The following is a 16,468-nucleotide window of genomic DNA, read 5'->3' as shown; positions in this document are numbered from 1 at the left end:
GCCTATCACCCTCACCTTGACCTCCTTCCACCTATTGCATTTCCAACGCCTCTCCCCCAAGTCCCTCCTCCCTACCTTTTATCTTAGCCTGCTGGACACACTTTCCTCATTCCTGAAGAAGGGCTCATGCCCAAAACGTCGATTCTTCTGCTCCTTGGCTGCTGCCTGACCTGCTGCGCTTTTCCAGCAACACATTTTCAGCTTCAATTGAGATACCCCTACAATAGAATAATCTGCCAATACTCATTACCTACGGTCTCCAATGAGGTTGTAAACTGTATAGGTCCTTGAATGTGTAATTTCTATGCTTCCACGTTCACGTCATATGGTAGCAATGAAGCAGAACGAGTGCATGAATTTTGTTGAAGTATTTTAGCTGACACTTTTGTGTATTTCAACTGTCCTACATAAGTTTCATAAAACAAAACAAAGAGCTGCGAATGCTGAAGATTTCAAACAAGCAAAAACAAGAATTTGTGGAAGAAACTCAGCAGGTCTGGCAGCACCTGTGAAGAGAAAGAGAGTTAAAGTTTTGAGCCTAGTGACCCTTCTTCAGGAGGTTTTGTTTATTTGGTGTATGAAAGAGGTGAAGTCAATTGCATTTTTCTGCGGACGATTAATTAAAACCAATGTATGGTTGATGTTTTTCCCCACCAGCACCATTCGTATCGGAGTTTCCTGGGATTAACTTGTTTAATTCAGCTATCAACCAGGGAAGAGGATTTCGTTATCGACACACTTGAGCTGCGCAGTGAAATGTACATTCTCAATGAAGTCTTCTCTGATCCCTCCATTGTCAAGGTCAGCTCAATTAATTCAATTTCACTCTATTCCTCTGTCCAGATATATCCTTCTTCCTTTCTGTCCCATTCCATCATTTGACTGTCTACACTTCTGCATTTTTGCTTTAAAATCTTTGACTTTACTCGTGCGCTGCCATTCAGAAACTTGATCAAAGCTTAACATGTTGATTATGACTTTGGTCAACTTAGCTAGCTTTTCTTTCTTACGTGCTACTTGGTGTCCATTTCTCTGCTAGGGTACTTGTTACTTATTCCATTCTGCTGCAGTTTTTTTTGCCAGAAAGCTGACTGATTACTGTGAATGTGTCTGTCTGCATTTATCAAGAATTTAGCATCGAACAAATCCTACCAAAGTGTGAAGAAAGGGCAAGAAACGACAGATGCATGTCAGTTCCTGTCAAGTGAGAGGGGAAAAGTTTAAGGGAGATATGTGTGGAAAGTTCTTTATGCAGAGGCTGGTGTTGCCAGCAGGGGTGGTAGAGGCGGGCACGGTAGCGACATTCAAGATGTATCTAGACAGATGCATGAATGGGCAGGGAGCAGAAGGATATGGATCCTTAGAAAATTGACGACAGGTTTAGATAGAGGATCTGGATTGGCGCAGGCGTGGAGGGCCAAAGTGCCTGTTCCTGTGCTGTAATTTTCTTTGTTCTATGATGAGTTACTGGCAGCGGTATCAGAAAATCCATTGCTTGACATTCTTTCAAAGGTTGTCAGTCATTATTAATTGACAACTACCAACTCTTTGCAAAGAGTCTACATTTTAGACTGTCTCCCACCTAATCCTAGATTGCATAACCAGAGGAGTAGTTTCTGTTTTTCTATCCTGTCTTCTACATAATATCTTGAAAACTTTGACCAAATTATCCATACTTTTCAGAATTAGAGATGTATGAACAAGCAATTTTATCTTGTAATTTAGACTTTGGAGTCCAGTATCATTATTATAATTCTGAACTGTGTGGTGCCCAACAGGTGCTTGTGCTCCAACAACCACTTTATCTAGCTGGATGATGAAATTGATCCTCCTATTCTCTTGATAAAGGGACTAGTGGACCTCTAAAAGTCTTCGAATTACTCCTGTCTCCGACTTTCCGTAATTCAGGAACATACTCTGTTCTATTCTTTATAGATCCAAAGTGTGTGACCTTGCATTTGCCTCAATTGAAATCTGTTTTCCAGTCTTTTATATTCATTTAATCTACAAATTACTGATTGTAATTTTATGTCTCCGACTGCACTGGTTTCAATATTGACTTTCTTTACTTTATCAACAAATTTGAATGTGTAGATTTTTATCCAACTACTGTAGTCACATATTCAGTAAGATTTATCAAGCCTGACCTGCTCTTTACAAATGCAAATCAAAACAAAATCTAGTAGATTTTTATAAAAATAGTGAGTATGTTGTATCTCGTCAGATTTACAATCAAAGATGCTACAGTATAAACCCATCCCTGTGATCATGAGATATTTCATTGGTCCTTTTGGTGAACAGCTTCTGACATTAATAGCTTTTTACCCGAGACCTATTTGAAGCAGCTGTATTAGTGATTTGTCAACAATGGCAGAAATCTCCTTTATAAATCAGGTCATTATGATAGAGAATGTATTTCAGAAATGGGCAATATATATACATCGTAAATCACCCAGCTGTATAAGGTTTAGATGTTTATATTGTAATATTTATACTGCATAAATGGTTTCAAACTACTTCTGATTTTTTAATGCCATGCTTTTAACCAAATTAAAGTTAGGTGCTGTTTAATAAACAAGTTTATCAAACAGATTTGAATGGGAGTCAATAATGTAAGAAAACTATTAATGTCATGCCTAGCAGCTTGCAATGAATGGGATAAAAGATGAAAAGTGAGTGAATTTGTTTTATAAAAACAAATTTGTCTTATCCTAACAGCTTAGGAATGCAGATATCTTGCTTATACTAATTCTCATAATTTAAAATTGATGATTCATTGTTCATAACAAATTGCTAGTCTGCATCATTTTATTCATATTTTTTGATCCAAAAATGACTGACTTAGCAGGATTAGATTGCTGATGCTTAAAAACTTTAATGTTTGGCCTCTTGATTTACTAAAGCCTGGGTGGACTATGTCATTTTAATGTTAAGAGCATACTAAGGAACTGAATAGCATTACTAATCATAAAACTGTGATCATCAAAGTAAAGATGGCAATTGATATTAGTCTCTAGACAGTGCTTCTAGCTAGTTTACCCCACTTAGTTCATTATAGTTCCATCTTTAATGCAACATATTAAAAGGTAGTTCTTCCATTTTTTGAATGAGGCATGAATAATGTAAAGCTGTCAGGTGAAATTTCTGGTGATTTCACATGAGAAAGATCGCATCTTGCTCAGTTGACTTCCTTTTTTGCTAACTATATTGATTACAACTCAAAATAATTTGTGAACAAACTATAAGTGGCTCAGGCAATGTATGGCTGATTGTCTGGTTGTCTGACTGATATCAATCTACTTATGTAGGTTTTCCATGGTGCCGATTCAGATATCGAATGGTTGCAGAGAGATTTCGGGCTATACGTTGTCAACATGTTTGATACACACCAAGCTGCCCGAGTTCTCAACCTAGGCCGACATTCACTGGATTACCTTTTGAAACAGTATTGTAATGTACAAACTGATAAACGATACCAGCTAGCTGACTGGAGGCTACGGTAAGAGCATACTTTGAAATATCTCTTGTATTCATTTCATCTAAAATTAGAATTTTCATAGTTATGTGGTGATTTCTCTAGATTCCCCTGCAGTTATGTATTTGACTGGAAGTAACTATTAGCATTTTTCTTGAGCTTTAGTCAAATTTAGTAATTTAGTTGGTGTACTTATGTAGTTAATGTTAAATGGTTAACATGAAGTCTCATATACCCATAGGTGAACCATTCCATTAGATCTACTAGATTGTCATGCAGTAGTTCTTTTTTCCTTTACTTTGCCCACCTGAGCTTGAATGCAGAGGCCAGTTGTATCCCCCCCATTTTGCCCATCACCATTAAGGTTTTCTGCCACAGCACAGAACAACTGAACACGGGAACTTCATAAATTAGTACTTAGTTTATTGGGACGTTTAGAAATGTTTGTTTTGGTTTCACAACTTTATAATTTCTTCATTTACAGACCGTTGCCTGCTGAGATGTTGCAATATGCCCAAGAAGACACTCACTATTTGTTGTATATTTATGACAAGATGAAGAATCAGTTATGGGAGCAGGGAAATGAACAGGCGAACCTCATTCGACTGGTGTGGCATAAGAGCAGGGATATCTGTCTTAAGGTAGATTAAAATAGGATAAGTGACAGTTTTAAAAACTCATGGGAAAGATTTTAACCAATGGGAGTTTGGGGGGTTTAAAAATCGCTGTTTCTCAGTACAGCTACAGAGCAACAGTCACTAAGCTTCAGAGTAATTCCTTTCACAGGAAGCACTTTTGAGGCATTTCTGAGTGTCTTTTTAAATATTTTTGGAAATATTTCCTTTGCATTTCACACAAGTAGAGCTTGTAGATATTGTGTATGTTTTCAGAATTCATTTTCCGATGTGATTTTTTTTTTTATTTCTAAAATAAGAGTTGTTAAAATCCTTTGGTAGGTGGTTCTCTTGACAAGAACATGAATAGCTAATTCAGTTTAAAGACAGTTTTTCATGGAGTAAGTTTCATAGTATCACAGCTTGGTGGTAGGTTTGCTACCAGCCAAGTTACTCCAATATTAATTTTCACATTGAGTTCACTCTGGAGCTGTTTGCATCCCATTAAACAATGCCAGAATTGCTTACACGGCCTGGTAATACATTAGATGATTACATTTGATTTCCTGACTGGTTGTGTTGACCTTTTAGCTTGGAAGTTGCCTTAGAATAGAACCAGTCCTGTGTAATGGGGTTCATTTGTTTTCAGTTAGCTTTGTCTGTATCAAACTAAGGGACTTTAAATGCTGGTATGCTATTAGCTGCACCCAATAAATTTTTTTAATGCTCTAGTTGGTGATAATTGTTACTTCACCATTTGAGAACAATAGGATCTATCCCAGAATATTGAGGGAGGCAAGACAGCAAATTGCTGGAGCATTTACAGACATTTTTTTTTGTATCCTCTTTCACCACAGGTGAGGTCCCAGGGGACTGTAGAATAGTCAATTTTGTTCCATTGTTTAAGAAGGGTAGCAGAGGTAATCCAGGAAATTACAGACCTGTGAGTTTCACTTCAGTGATAGGGAAATTATTGGAAAAGATTCTCAGGGGCAAGGTCTATGTGCATTTCGACACAAATGAACAGCATGGCTTTGTGGAGGGAGGTTGTGCCTAACTAATTTGATTGAGTTTTTTTAAGGAGGCGATGAAGGTGATTGATAGAAAAGTGGTTGATGTGTCTACATGGACTTCGGTAAAGCCTTTGGCACGATCCCTCATGGCAGATTGGTACAAAAGGTGAAGTCATTGGTAAGAGTCAGCAGGCAAGATGGATGCAGAACTAGCTTAGTCATAGGAGACAAAGGGTAGTGGTGGATGGTTGCGTTTTGGAATGGAAGTTTGTGACTAGTGGTGTTCCACAGGGATCAGTGCTGGGATTTCTGCTGTTTGTGATCTACATAAATGATTTGGAAGAAACCGTAGCTGGTCTAATTAGTGAATTTTCCGATGGTACAAAGATTGATGAAGTTGCAGATAGTGAGGATTGTCAGAGGATGCAGCAGGATATAGATCAGGTGGAGGCATGGTCTAAAAAACAGTAGGTTGAGTTTAATCCAGACAAATGTGAGGTGATGCATTTTGGAAGGCTAAGTGCAGGTGGAAATTCTCCACTGAATGGTAGAGCCCACAGTTCACTGAAAGTGGCATTGCAGGTAAATAAGTTAGTAAAAATAAAGGCCTATGACATGCTTGCCTTCATTGGAAGGCATGATGTGGAGGTGCACGTGTTGGACTGGGGTGGACAACGTTAAAAATCACACAACACCAGGTGACTAGCTACCTGACTAAGGCATAGTGCTCCAAAAGCTGCTACTTCCAAATACACATGTTAGACTCTAACCTGGTGGTGTGTGATTTTTAAAGTTGTTCATTGGAAGGGCCATTGAGTATAAGGGTAGACAATTTATACAGCAGCTTTTTAAGAACTTTAGTTAGGCCACAATTGGAATATCACGTACAGTTCTGGTCACCACACTACCAGAAGGATGTTAATGTTTTGGGGAGAGTACAGAAAAAGTTTAGCAAGATGGTGCCTGGTATGGGGGATTTTAGCTATGAAAAAAGGTTGGATAGACTGGGTTTGTTTTCATTGGAACACAGGAGGTTGAGGGGTGACCTGATTGCCATTCTTATATAAGTCTGAGAAAGAGTGAAAAGTATGAAGCTTTTTCCCCAGGTTGAAGGGTCAATTACCAGGGGACATTGGTTCAAGGTGTGAGGGGTTACATTTTTCAGAGTGGTGAATGCTTGGAATGCATTGCCAGTGGAGGTAGTGAAAACAGACAACAGCAGCATTCAAGAAGCACTTGAACAAGTACATGAATAGGAAGGGAATAGAGGGATACGGATCCTGTAAGTGAAGACAGTTTTAGTATAGAAGGACAAAATGTGGCGGTGCAGACTTGGTGGTCCAAAAGGGTTGTTCCTGTGCTGTATTATTCTTTGTTCTCTGATACATTCCCTTTTTGTGTTATGGTAGGAACTTAAATTGGAGTACATGAAGTTAGTTCTCTAGTTCCTATTTAGTATGGCTTTTCCTAGTGTGAGCTGGGGTAATGAATGTGGCATGTTATTTTACCCTTTTTAAAGCAGCACAAGGCAAGTGCCATGCACATGTTTCTTAACTTTCTATCCCTTTCGAGGAAATGTATTGGTTTTTATTTAGCAATTCTCATGGCCATATGGTTGATATCAGTACCTCAGTTTGAAAATTGTTAGGTATTAAACCTGGCTTATCTCAACATACTGGTGTCCCACTGCAGTGGAACACATCCTGCTCTTACAGGACTAAAAACAATTTGGAGAAAAACCTTTGATTTTGTTCACTCAAACATATCCTTTACTCGTGAGAGAAATTAATGACTTAAGCTAAGCAAGCGTTTATTGCGTCTGAGACATTAATTTTCTAAAATTACAACCCCCAGCTTCTTGAGTTTTTAAATAAAAGGAATCTGGCACTTAAAGATCTGTGACACACTTAAAGGTGTGTCCAAAGATATTTCAATTTCAGCAAAACAATTCGACTTGTACACTTGGATATTTTGGATGTATTTGGGTATTGGGATTTCTACGTGGCTTCCATTTTAGAACATGCAAACAGAATGTAAAGTAGTATTTTTGTAACCTTTTATTAATGGCAGAAATACTGCAAGCCAATTTTCACAGAAGAATCCTACCTGGAGCTGTATAGAAAGCAGAAAAAGCAACTGAACACACAGCAACTTACAGCGTTTCGATTATTTTATGCCTGGCGGGACAGTACTTCACGGCGTGAGGACGAAAGCACGGGGTATAAATTACGTTGCTTATTGAACCTAAGGGAAGTGCCCCTTAGCCTGCTGGTGGAATTGATTCAGAGAATTAACCACAATCAACTCCTACTAGTTGTGTCCTTCACTCTGAACAGTTAATGTTCTGTAGCTTTTATACATCTTGCATATAACCAAAACTTATAGTATTTTGCATACCCTACAGAATTACGTGCACGTAGGTGATGCAAAATCTTTAGTGTAGCTTAGTGTAATATTTCTAAATAAATATTACTGTAATTAGTGATTTCTGTTCAATAGGTGCTCTCTATTTGACCTTGCATTTCTAAAACACTATCTATATTCCATTTCATTGGGAGACTTACTGGTTGTTCTTGTGGGGCAAAAGGTATCAGCCAAGCTTGCTTATGTGCAGGAAAATTGGTTCTTATTTGCCCTTCAACAGTTTTTCTCTTATTCATATAAAAACCCCCATCAAATATCACTGAAAATAGGTTTTTGAACATATGTTTTTAACTTTGATTTTCGATACTCCAGTTACATCTCCAGTCCCATGGTCTAGCTTTCACTAGTGGCGAGCTACATTACCATTTCTTTCACAACTTGAAACAAAAAGAAAACCCAAATTTCTCATTCTGTCAGTCTTTCAGAATAGAAGTGCAGTTTAAACATGCTGTTCTCAGTTTTTATTGATCTCAATGATCACTGCAACCTATTGCTTCTGTTTCCCTAAAATGCCCTACAGTCCCAGCAGCAATTCATTTCATAGCAAAGATTTGAAGCAGCTGTCTGCTTCACTGTATTGCACTTTGTGTAAAATATTTTTAGAGAATGTGGCGGAAATAACAATTTAAGAAAAATGATTCATATTTCTTATTATTTTTAACAGATATGTGCTACCCAATCACATGATGATCAAAATAGCAGAGGAGCTGCCGAAGTAAGTTATTCCCCCACTGTAATAATATCCAGGTGTGGCAACAAAAGGCTTACCACATTTTCATATAAAAGTGAGCTGCATACTTGTTTGAGGTCAGTTTCAGGTTGGGTACTAACTATTATAAGCCAAACCTGTTAAAGCATTCCATTCTCTTGTCATCTCACCTAGCAAAATTGTTTTTATATTAGGTTGTACTTTGCTAGCCGTGTTAATTCCGATTTTATGTAACTGCTGCAAGACACAAAGATCAGTTTCTCTTGCAAGGTGTTCCTGGTAGCCAACCCTGACAAATCCAGCAGGTTCATGTGAAAATGCAGTCGGCTGCCAAAATGTTGGTCCTGCATGTCAGAAGCAGTCCTTGTATGGATCTCTCACAATATAAAAGCAACATCACATGACTAATCGCGTCATTAAATTTGTTAAAATGTCAAAACAGCCAGCACAATTTTATACCTTTTTGTTCTTAACTGTTTGAATTCTTATTTCACCTGTACTCGAATGCTAAAGTTTTTCCAGTCAGTACTCTTGTCAGTCAATTGGTTTCACATGTATATTGTGCAAATTGTAATCAGCAGAATAATTTGGGAGTTAAAATAGGAAACAGGTTTTAAGCTTGAATGTGTAGCACAATCATCAGATGTCCCAAAGCTCATTATATTCAGTTAAATATTTCTAACACATAATCACCACTAAATATAGCAAACGCAACAGTATTTAAATGGAAAGTTAAAAAAACTTTAATTTATATCGCACCTTTTAAGACCCCCTGACATCCCAGCTCTATGGCCAGTGAACTACTGTTAAAGTACTTTCGAACCTCTGAGGTTTATCGTTGACCAGAAACTGAACTGGACCAACCTTATAAATACTGTGGCTCCAGGAGCAAGTCAGAGGCGATGAATTCTACAACAAGTAACTCCCTTCCTGGTTTCCCCAATGCCTGTCTATCATCTACAAGGCACAAATCAAAAGGGTGATGGAATACTCTCCACTTGCCTGTCGGAGTTCAACTCCAACAACAATCAAGAAGTTTGACACTATTCAGAATAAAGCAGCCTACTGGGTTGTTACCTCAATTACCACCTTCAATACTCACTCCTTTCATCACTAACACATCGTGACAACAATATGTACCGTTAACAAGATGCACAGTAGTAACTCGTCAAGTCTCCTTAGACAGCATGTTCTAAACACGTGGTGTCTGCCACCAGAAGGACAAGTGTAGCAGATTAAGGAAAGGTGACAGCCTAGTGGTAATATCGTAGGACTGTTAATCCAGTGACCCAAGTAATATTCTGGGACCTAAGTTCAAATCCTACCATGGCAGACTGTGGAATTTGAATTCAATAAAGGTCCAAAATTAAGAGTCTAATAACGACCACGAATCCACTGTTGATTGTCAGAATACCCATCTGGTTCACTAATGTCCTTGAGAAAAGGAAGCTGCCATCCTCACCTGGTCTGGCCTATATGTGACTCCAGACCCACAGCAATGTGTTTGACTCTTAACTGTCCTCTGGGCAATTAGGGATTAGCAATAAATGCTGGCCGAAACAGTAGTGCCCTCATCCTGTGAATGAATAAAAATAAATGCATTAGAGCAATGTCACCTACTAGTCCTCCAAGTTGCATATATTCTGAATGAAACTGTGTTGCTGTTCCTTCACTGTTACTGAGTCAAAATCCTAGAACTTCCTTCCTCCCAGCACTGTAGATATCTCTACACCCAAAAGAACTGCAAAGGTTCAAAAAGGGAGTTCGCTACAAACCTCTCCAGGGCAACTATATTGTTGCTGTTGTAATGTAAAAAATGCAGGAATCAATTTATAGATGAAAAAGAAACTCCCACACAGTGCTTCCAAACTTTCTCCTACCCATTTCAAGGCTTCATAAATACCTCCGTATGAGCAGGCCTATCTGAGCAGGGGATTGGCTGCTATAATTCAAGTCAGGGCACCACCAGAGCCATGCTGTTTTGGAGTTCACAATTCCAAAAATTTCAGCTCGCAACACAACTGCAAAGTCCTGTTTTAACATTTCATCTTAAAGTAGGCACTTTTCACAGTGCGAAAGAGAACTGCAGATGCTAGAGATGGGAGTCAAGATTGGAGTGGTGCTGGAAAAGCACAGCAGGTCAGGCAGCATCCGAGGAGCAGGAAAATTGACGTTTTGGACAAGAGCTCATGCCCAAAACATTGATTCTTCTGCTCCTCGGATGCTGCTTGACCTGCTGTGCTTTTCCAGCACTACTCTAATCTTGACGTTTCAGAGTGCCGTAGACCTTCAGTTTTGCAGTGTGTTGTCACTGTGGAATCTTGTGCTCATGTCCTGGGTTGGAACTTGAATCCACAACTGTTGGATTCCGGTGAGAGTTCCACCAAATGCTTTTAACCAACCAGTTAGTTGAAAGCTTCATTGCACTGGTATACAGAACTGGCCATATTTATTTATTTGTTTGTTTGTTTTATTGCTGCTTAAGGCTAATCTAGTTCAGCTAATAATAGATGTCCAAGTTCTCGTAGTGTTGTTCTACATTTAATCGATGTTTACCCTCCTTATTCAGTTTTGAATTTTTCCGTCGCAAAATGTTGTGTTTTGAGAAATTTGCAAGGTGTGTTTTTTGCAGGACACTTTAGGAAAGGATGTGAATGCATTGGAAAGTTTGCAGACGAGTTTGAGAATTGGTTCCAGAGATGACACATTTTCGTTATGAAGATAGTTTGGAGAAGTTGACATTGCCTTTCTTGGAAAGGAAGTGACAAAACAAGATTTGACTGAAATTCTCAAAATCATGAGGGATTTGAAGAAACTGTAGACAGGGAGAAACTGTTCCTGCTCGTAAAGGTTTATGCAGAAGAGGGCATAGATTTAAAGTGATCTATAAAAGTAATAAGTGTGAGGTGAGAAAAGACTTCTTTACACAGCAAGTGGCTCAGGTCTGGATTACACTGCCTGATTTGTGGTGATGTAGGTTTAAGTGAAACTTTCAAGGGGGCATTGAATAATTATTACAGATAAATAATATGTAGGATTAAAGAGCAAAGGAAAATGGCACTAAATCATGATACACATTCGAAGAGAGAGGAGGAGACATGGTTGGCTAAATGGCAATCTCCTGCACAGTAACAACTGTGATTATGTTGTCCTCTAGTCTTTAAAATAAATGAATCATTTGTGACTTCTTAATAATTTCTTAAAGTAAACACTTTGCTTTTATATAGTACTTTGCATGACCATTGAATGTCTGAAAGCACTTTACAGCCAACAAAGTACTTTTGAAGCATACTCCGTTGTAACATGTTCTTCCAATTATTTTAATGATCTAACTCTCAGAATTCTTCCAGTCCAGATTGGTTACAACTTTCTTCTGTTCTTTCCCTCCACCTCACCCCCGTAGAGAGCCTCAAGGGATCATAGCTTGCTGCAACCCCATTCCTCCATTGGTTCGCCATCACATCAATGAACTGCACCTCCTGGTCCAGCAGGCACGTGATATGCCTCTTCTCAAGGTAAGAGCCTTTTCTTTAAACTCCATCCGATACATGGAGTAATATGTTTTGATAAAGAATTGATGATGGTTACCAGACGGGTAGTGGAAGTTATTTCATGTTGTTGGAACCTGTACCTGAAGTTCCTAGATGTGTCAATGAATCCTGAAATGGGATTAACAGATCTGAGCAACACTGACAAATGTTCACATTGGATTTATCAACATCTGATTGCCACCATAGTGGTACGTATGCATAGAAAGCCCATTATTTGAATTCTTTATCATATGTCACATTATTTTGATTGCAATCAAGCTCGAAATGATTACCCAGTTCTATAATATGTTATGGCTATATTGTATTGGGTGATGGGATATCACATCCAGCTCTCTCTTGAATATATCTAATGAACTGACCCCAATAACTTCCAGTGGGAGAGAATTCCACAGGTTCACTACTCTGAGTGAAGAAATTCTTCCTCATCTCTGTACTGAATGGCTTATCCCTTAGTCTTAGACTGTGATCCCTATTTCCAGACTTCCACACATGAGGAACATTCTTCCCGCATCTAGCCTGTCCAGTCCCATCAGGATTTTATATGTTTCTCTGAGATCCCCCCTTATTCTTCTAAATTCCAGCTCAATACAAGCCCAGTCAATCCAGTCTTTCCTCATATGTCCATCCTGAGAATCAGTCTGGTGAACCTTTACTGGATTCCCTCAATAGCAAGACCAAAACTGTGCACAATATGTTTCACTAAGGCCCTGTATAACTGCAACAAGACATCCCTACTCCAGTACTCAAGTCCTTTTGATATGAAGGAGCACATACCACTGGCTTTTCTCACTGTCTGCTGCACCTATATGCCAACCTTCAGCGGCTGTTCCACCATGACCTCCAGGTCTTGTTGCACCTCACTTCTTCCTAAACCGCCACCGTTCAGATAATCATCTGCCTTCCTGTTTTTGTGACCAAAGTGTATAACCTCACGTTTATCTGCATTATATTGCATATGCCAAGTATTTTCCTACTCGGCCAGTCTGTCCAAGTCACCCTGCAGCCTCTTAGCATCCTTCTCACAGTACACACTGCCACCCAGCTAAGTGTCACCTGCAAATTTGGAGATAGGGCACTCAATTCCTTTGTTCAAAACGCTAATGTATGTTATGAGCAGCTGAGGTCCCAGCACTAAACCCTGGGCATCCCACTCACCTCCATTCTGAAGAGAACTGCTTTATTCCAACTCTCTGCCAATGTGTTCTCTACCCATGTCAACCCAATACCCCCGATACCATGACCTTTAACTTTCCTTACTAATCTTTTGTGTGAACCTTGTCAAAAGTCTTATGAAAGTCCAGGTACACAAGATGTACTGATTCACACTTGTCCACTATACTGGACACATCCTCATAAAAAAATTTGAGAAGGTTTATCAAGCATGGTTCCCCTTTAGTGAATCCATGCTGACTCGGACCAATTGTCACCGCTTTCCAAATGCTCAGTTATTACATTCTTAATAATTGACATCAGCAGTTTCCCCATTTTCTCTCTCCTTCCTTTTTAAAAAAGTAGAGTTACATTAGCTATCCTGCAATCCATTGGAACTCTTCCAGAGTCTACACAATGCTGGAAAATGATTGCCATTACATCTGCTATTTCTAGGACCACTTCCTTAAGTACTGTGGGATGCAGAGCAGCAGGCCCTGGGGAATTTTCAGGTTTTAATCCCATCAATTTCCGCAATACCATTTCCTGATTAATAAGGATTTCCTTCATTTTCTCAGGAAAGGTTGAATAAGCATTCAGTAAGGTGCCCACATAAAAGTCAAAGGGCATGCAAATAGCTGTTAGTGGAAGTCCAAGGGAAATAGCAAAGGTGAAAAGCAGAGCACCTGAAGATCAGGCTTGGATCTAGTATTTGGGGGGTGGGGGGGGATTTATACAAAAACTGCGGACAAGGTACAATGGAAGTCTCCAAGAAAATATTGGACGAGAGAAAATGAAGCCACTGTCTTTGGTACATTTATCTGATAACTGATCACTCTCCCGACAACCCTTTACCCCTGTTGAGTTTTGAATGCTTCATTATTTGTCGATATTTAAAACTGAGGATAATACATTTTTGATCAAAGGAACAAGAAATTCAGGGAGCAGGTGACATTGTGGAGTTGTTACATATTCATCTGTGACAGTTCTGAATGGCAAAGCAGGCTCAAGATCTAATTCTGCTTCTGCATCTTATCTTCCTATCCTGTGTAACTGTAGCTATTGTAGGCTATCCCTCTTTGTCCTTCTCAACCATTCTGAACCCTTTGATGTATTTGACCTCATCATTCTTCTCTAACACCATTAGAGAAGAATGATGAGGCTGTCCTCAAATGGTTGCAATCCTAACTATCAGTCATAACTAGTGAATCCCCTACCATGGTTTTGTTCCTGCTAATAAACTATTACATATGCAATGCCACAAGAATTTATTCTTGATCACCTTCTATTTCTCATCATTATTCTTCTCATAGACATTATCTGAAGATACAATGCCAGGTTCCATATGTAGATTGATTCTGACTCTGTCCAACTCTGCCTCACCACCATGCTGCCATTGCCTCCAAATTATTGTGGAGTTTGTCTGACATTCAACCCTGGCTGAACAAAAGTAATTATATCTTGTGGTGACCAAAAATGACATCTGCCTCCACCACAACTCCATTCATTTTCTATCAACCGTTCTACATCTCCCTGGTCATTTGTTGAGGCTGAACAAGATCTTTACAAGCCTGGCATCTGACTTTAGCCTCCAAACCAATATCTGCTCCATCACCAAGACTGTCTACTTCCACCTAGCCTGCCCTGCCTCAGCTCGCCTGATACCAAAATCTCAAATTTCCCACTGATTTTTTTTTATTCTTTGAAGTTATCTACTGTAGTATTCATGATCATCAAACTCTGCATTCTGTGATTATGGTGCCTTTAAAAGGAATTTGTTCTGTGCTGTTTCTTTTGCAAAAAGGTGTTACCAGTGATACTGGAATGTCTGCTTCAGAAGCAGTGGGTGAACAGCTTTGAGCTCCTTCAGTACTTTTTTTATTTAAAATTAGACAAAAGAAGCATTGTGGGTGGAGTCAGGCTCAGACAAACCCTGAGTTTTAGGTATTTTCAGTTGATGTTGCAATTGGAAGCTGATCGATACAGCTGTCTCTGCTACAGCTAAAATGTTGAGTTCTTTCTCTGCTGGTAGGGTTGCTTATTTCGAGGTTATTTCTCCTGGACTGGAGATAGCACATGAGAAAATCTGTTTTGCTGAATTTATCTTTGCCAAGGGTATGTTTATGGGATGCTGCTTTATTGGAATAGTTGATGATTAGTGGCTAATTAATATAATTTTAAGTGTTCCAATAGAGTTAAAGTTGTGCCTTTTTTTAAAAAAAAACTGTGTTGTAAGAATAAAGTGTGTTTTGCTTAAAGTCTAGTAGTTTGACCATTTGAATCACATCTGGAACACAGCCTCTTACACTTGCCTGTAAATAAGATAATGTTAGGGTCAATGCTATCTCCTTGATATATTTTGAGGGAGTTTGATCTGATCTATAACAAAACTCTGCAAACTTGAGCTTATTCCAATCTCTATCATGTCTTAATTCACTGTTGGATTCAGTTGCCCATAACTCCTGTGTTTGCTGACCTAGATTGTCTTCTAGTTAAGCTATTCTCTTAATTTAAATTTATCATTATTAATTGCAATGCCTTCAAGGGATCACTCCTCCTTATCTCTTTTTTTAATGCCCTAGGGCTCATGTGGTCTTTGTGTTCCTCCAGGCTCTGGTGTCTTGGACATTGGGTGGCTGTGCCCTCCATTATCCACTTCCTAACTCCCTCTGTCTATCCCCTTCTCCTTTTAAATAGTTTCTTGAAGTTAGCTCTCATTGTGGAATTTGGTGACCTGGCAGTGTCACCTGGTCTAACTGATAGCAATAGCTCACTATCAAACTCAACATAAGCCAACCTGAAATTTTTTCCAGGAAATTGAGGGTTTGGTTAAGAAAAAGGAGGAAGCATATCTAAAGTATAGACAGGATAGATCGAGTGAATCCTTAGAGTATAAAGGCAGTAGGAGTATACTTAAGAGGGAAATCAGGAGGGCAAAAAGGGGACATGAGATAGCGTTGGCAAATAGAATTAAGGAGAATCCAAAGGGTTTTTACAAATACATTAAGGACAAAATGGTAACTAGGGAGAGAATAGGGCTCCTCAAAGATCAGCAAGGCGGCCTTTGTGTGGAGTCACAGAAAATGGGTGAGATACTAAACGAGTATTTTGCATCCGTCTTTACTGTGGAAAAGGGTATGGAAGATTAGAAAGTAACAAAATAGATGGTGACACCTTGCAAAATGTCCATATTACAGAGGAGGAAGTGCTGGATAGTCATAGATTAGGTGCCAAAAGACTGGAGGTTGGCTAACGTGGTGCCACTCTTTAAGAAAGGTAGTAAGGACAAGCCAGGGAACTACAGACCAGTGAGCCTGACGTCGGTGGTGGGCAAGCTGTTGGAGGGAATCCTGAGGGACAGGATGTACATGTATTTGGAAAGGCAAGGACTGATTAGGGATAGTCAGCATGGCTTTGTGCGTGGGAAATCATGTCTCACAAACTTGATTGAGTTTTTTGAAGAAGTAACAAAAGAATTGATGAGGGCAGAGTGGTAAATGTGATCTGTATGGACTTCAGTAAGGCGTTTGACA

General features: G+C 39.1%; 1 protein-coding gene across 1 annotated transcript in view; it reads left to right on the top strand.

Moving 5' to 3' along the window:
• The window catches only part of exosc10 (exosome component 10), a 62,908-nt gene that overhangs the window by 17,762 nt on the left and 28,678 nt on the right, over nt 1–16,468 (top strand). The window contains exons 9-14 of the mRNA XM_043675587.1: nt 658–801; nt 3,309–3,499; nt 3,960–4,116; nt 7,173–7,321; nt 8,191–8,241; nt 11,639–11,750. Coding sequence (XP_043531522.1) covers nt 658–801; nt 3,309–3,499; nt 3,960–4,116; nt 7,173–7,321; nt 8,191–8,241; nt 11,639–11,750 — 804 coding nt within the window. The remainder of the gene's footprint in view (nt 1–657; nt 802–3,308; nt 3,500–3,959; nt 4,117–7,172; nt 7,322–8,190; nt 8,242–11,638; nt 11,751–16,468) is intronic.

This window comes from Chiloscyllium plagiosum, chromosome 34, assembly GCF_004010195.1.
Source record: "Chiloscyllium plagiosum isolate BGI_BamShark_2017 chromosome 34, ASM401019v2, whole genome shotgun sequence".
Classification (NCBI taxonomy): Eukaryota; Metazoa; Chordata; class Chondrichthyes; order Orectolobiformes; family Hemiscylliidae; genus Chiloscyllium; species Chiloscyllium plagiosum.
The sequence above is the reverse complement of the archived record's forward strand: the minus strand, read 5'-3'. Positions and strand labels throughout refer to the sequence as shown.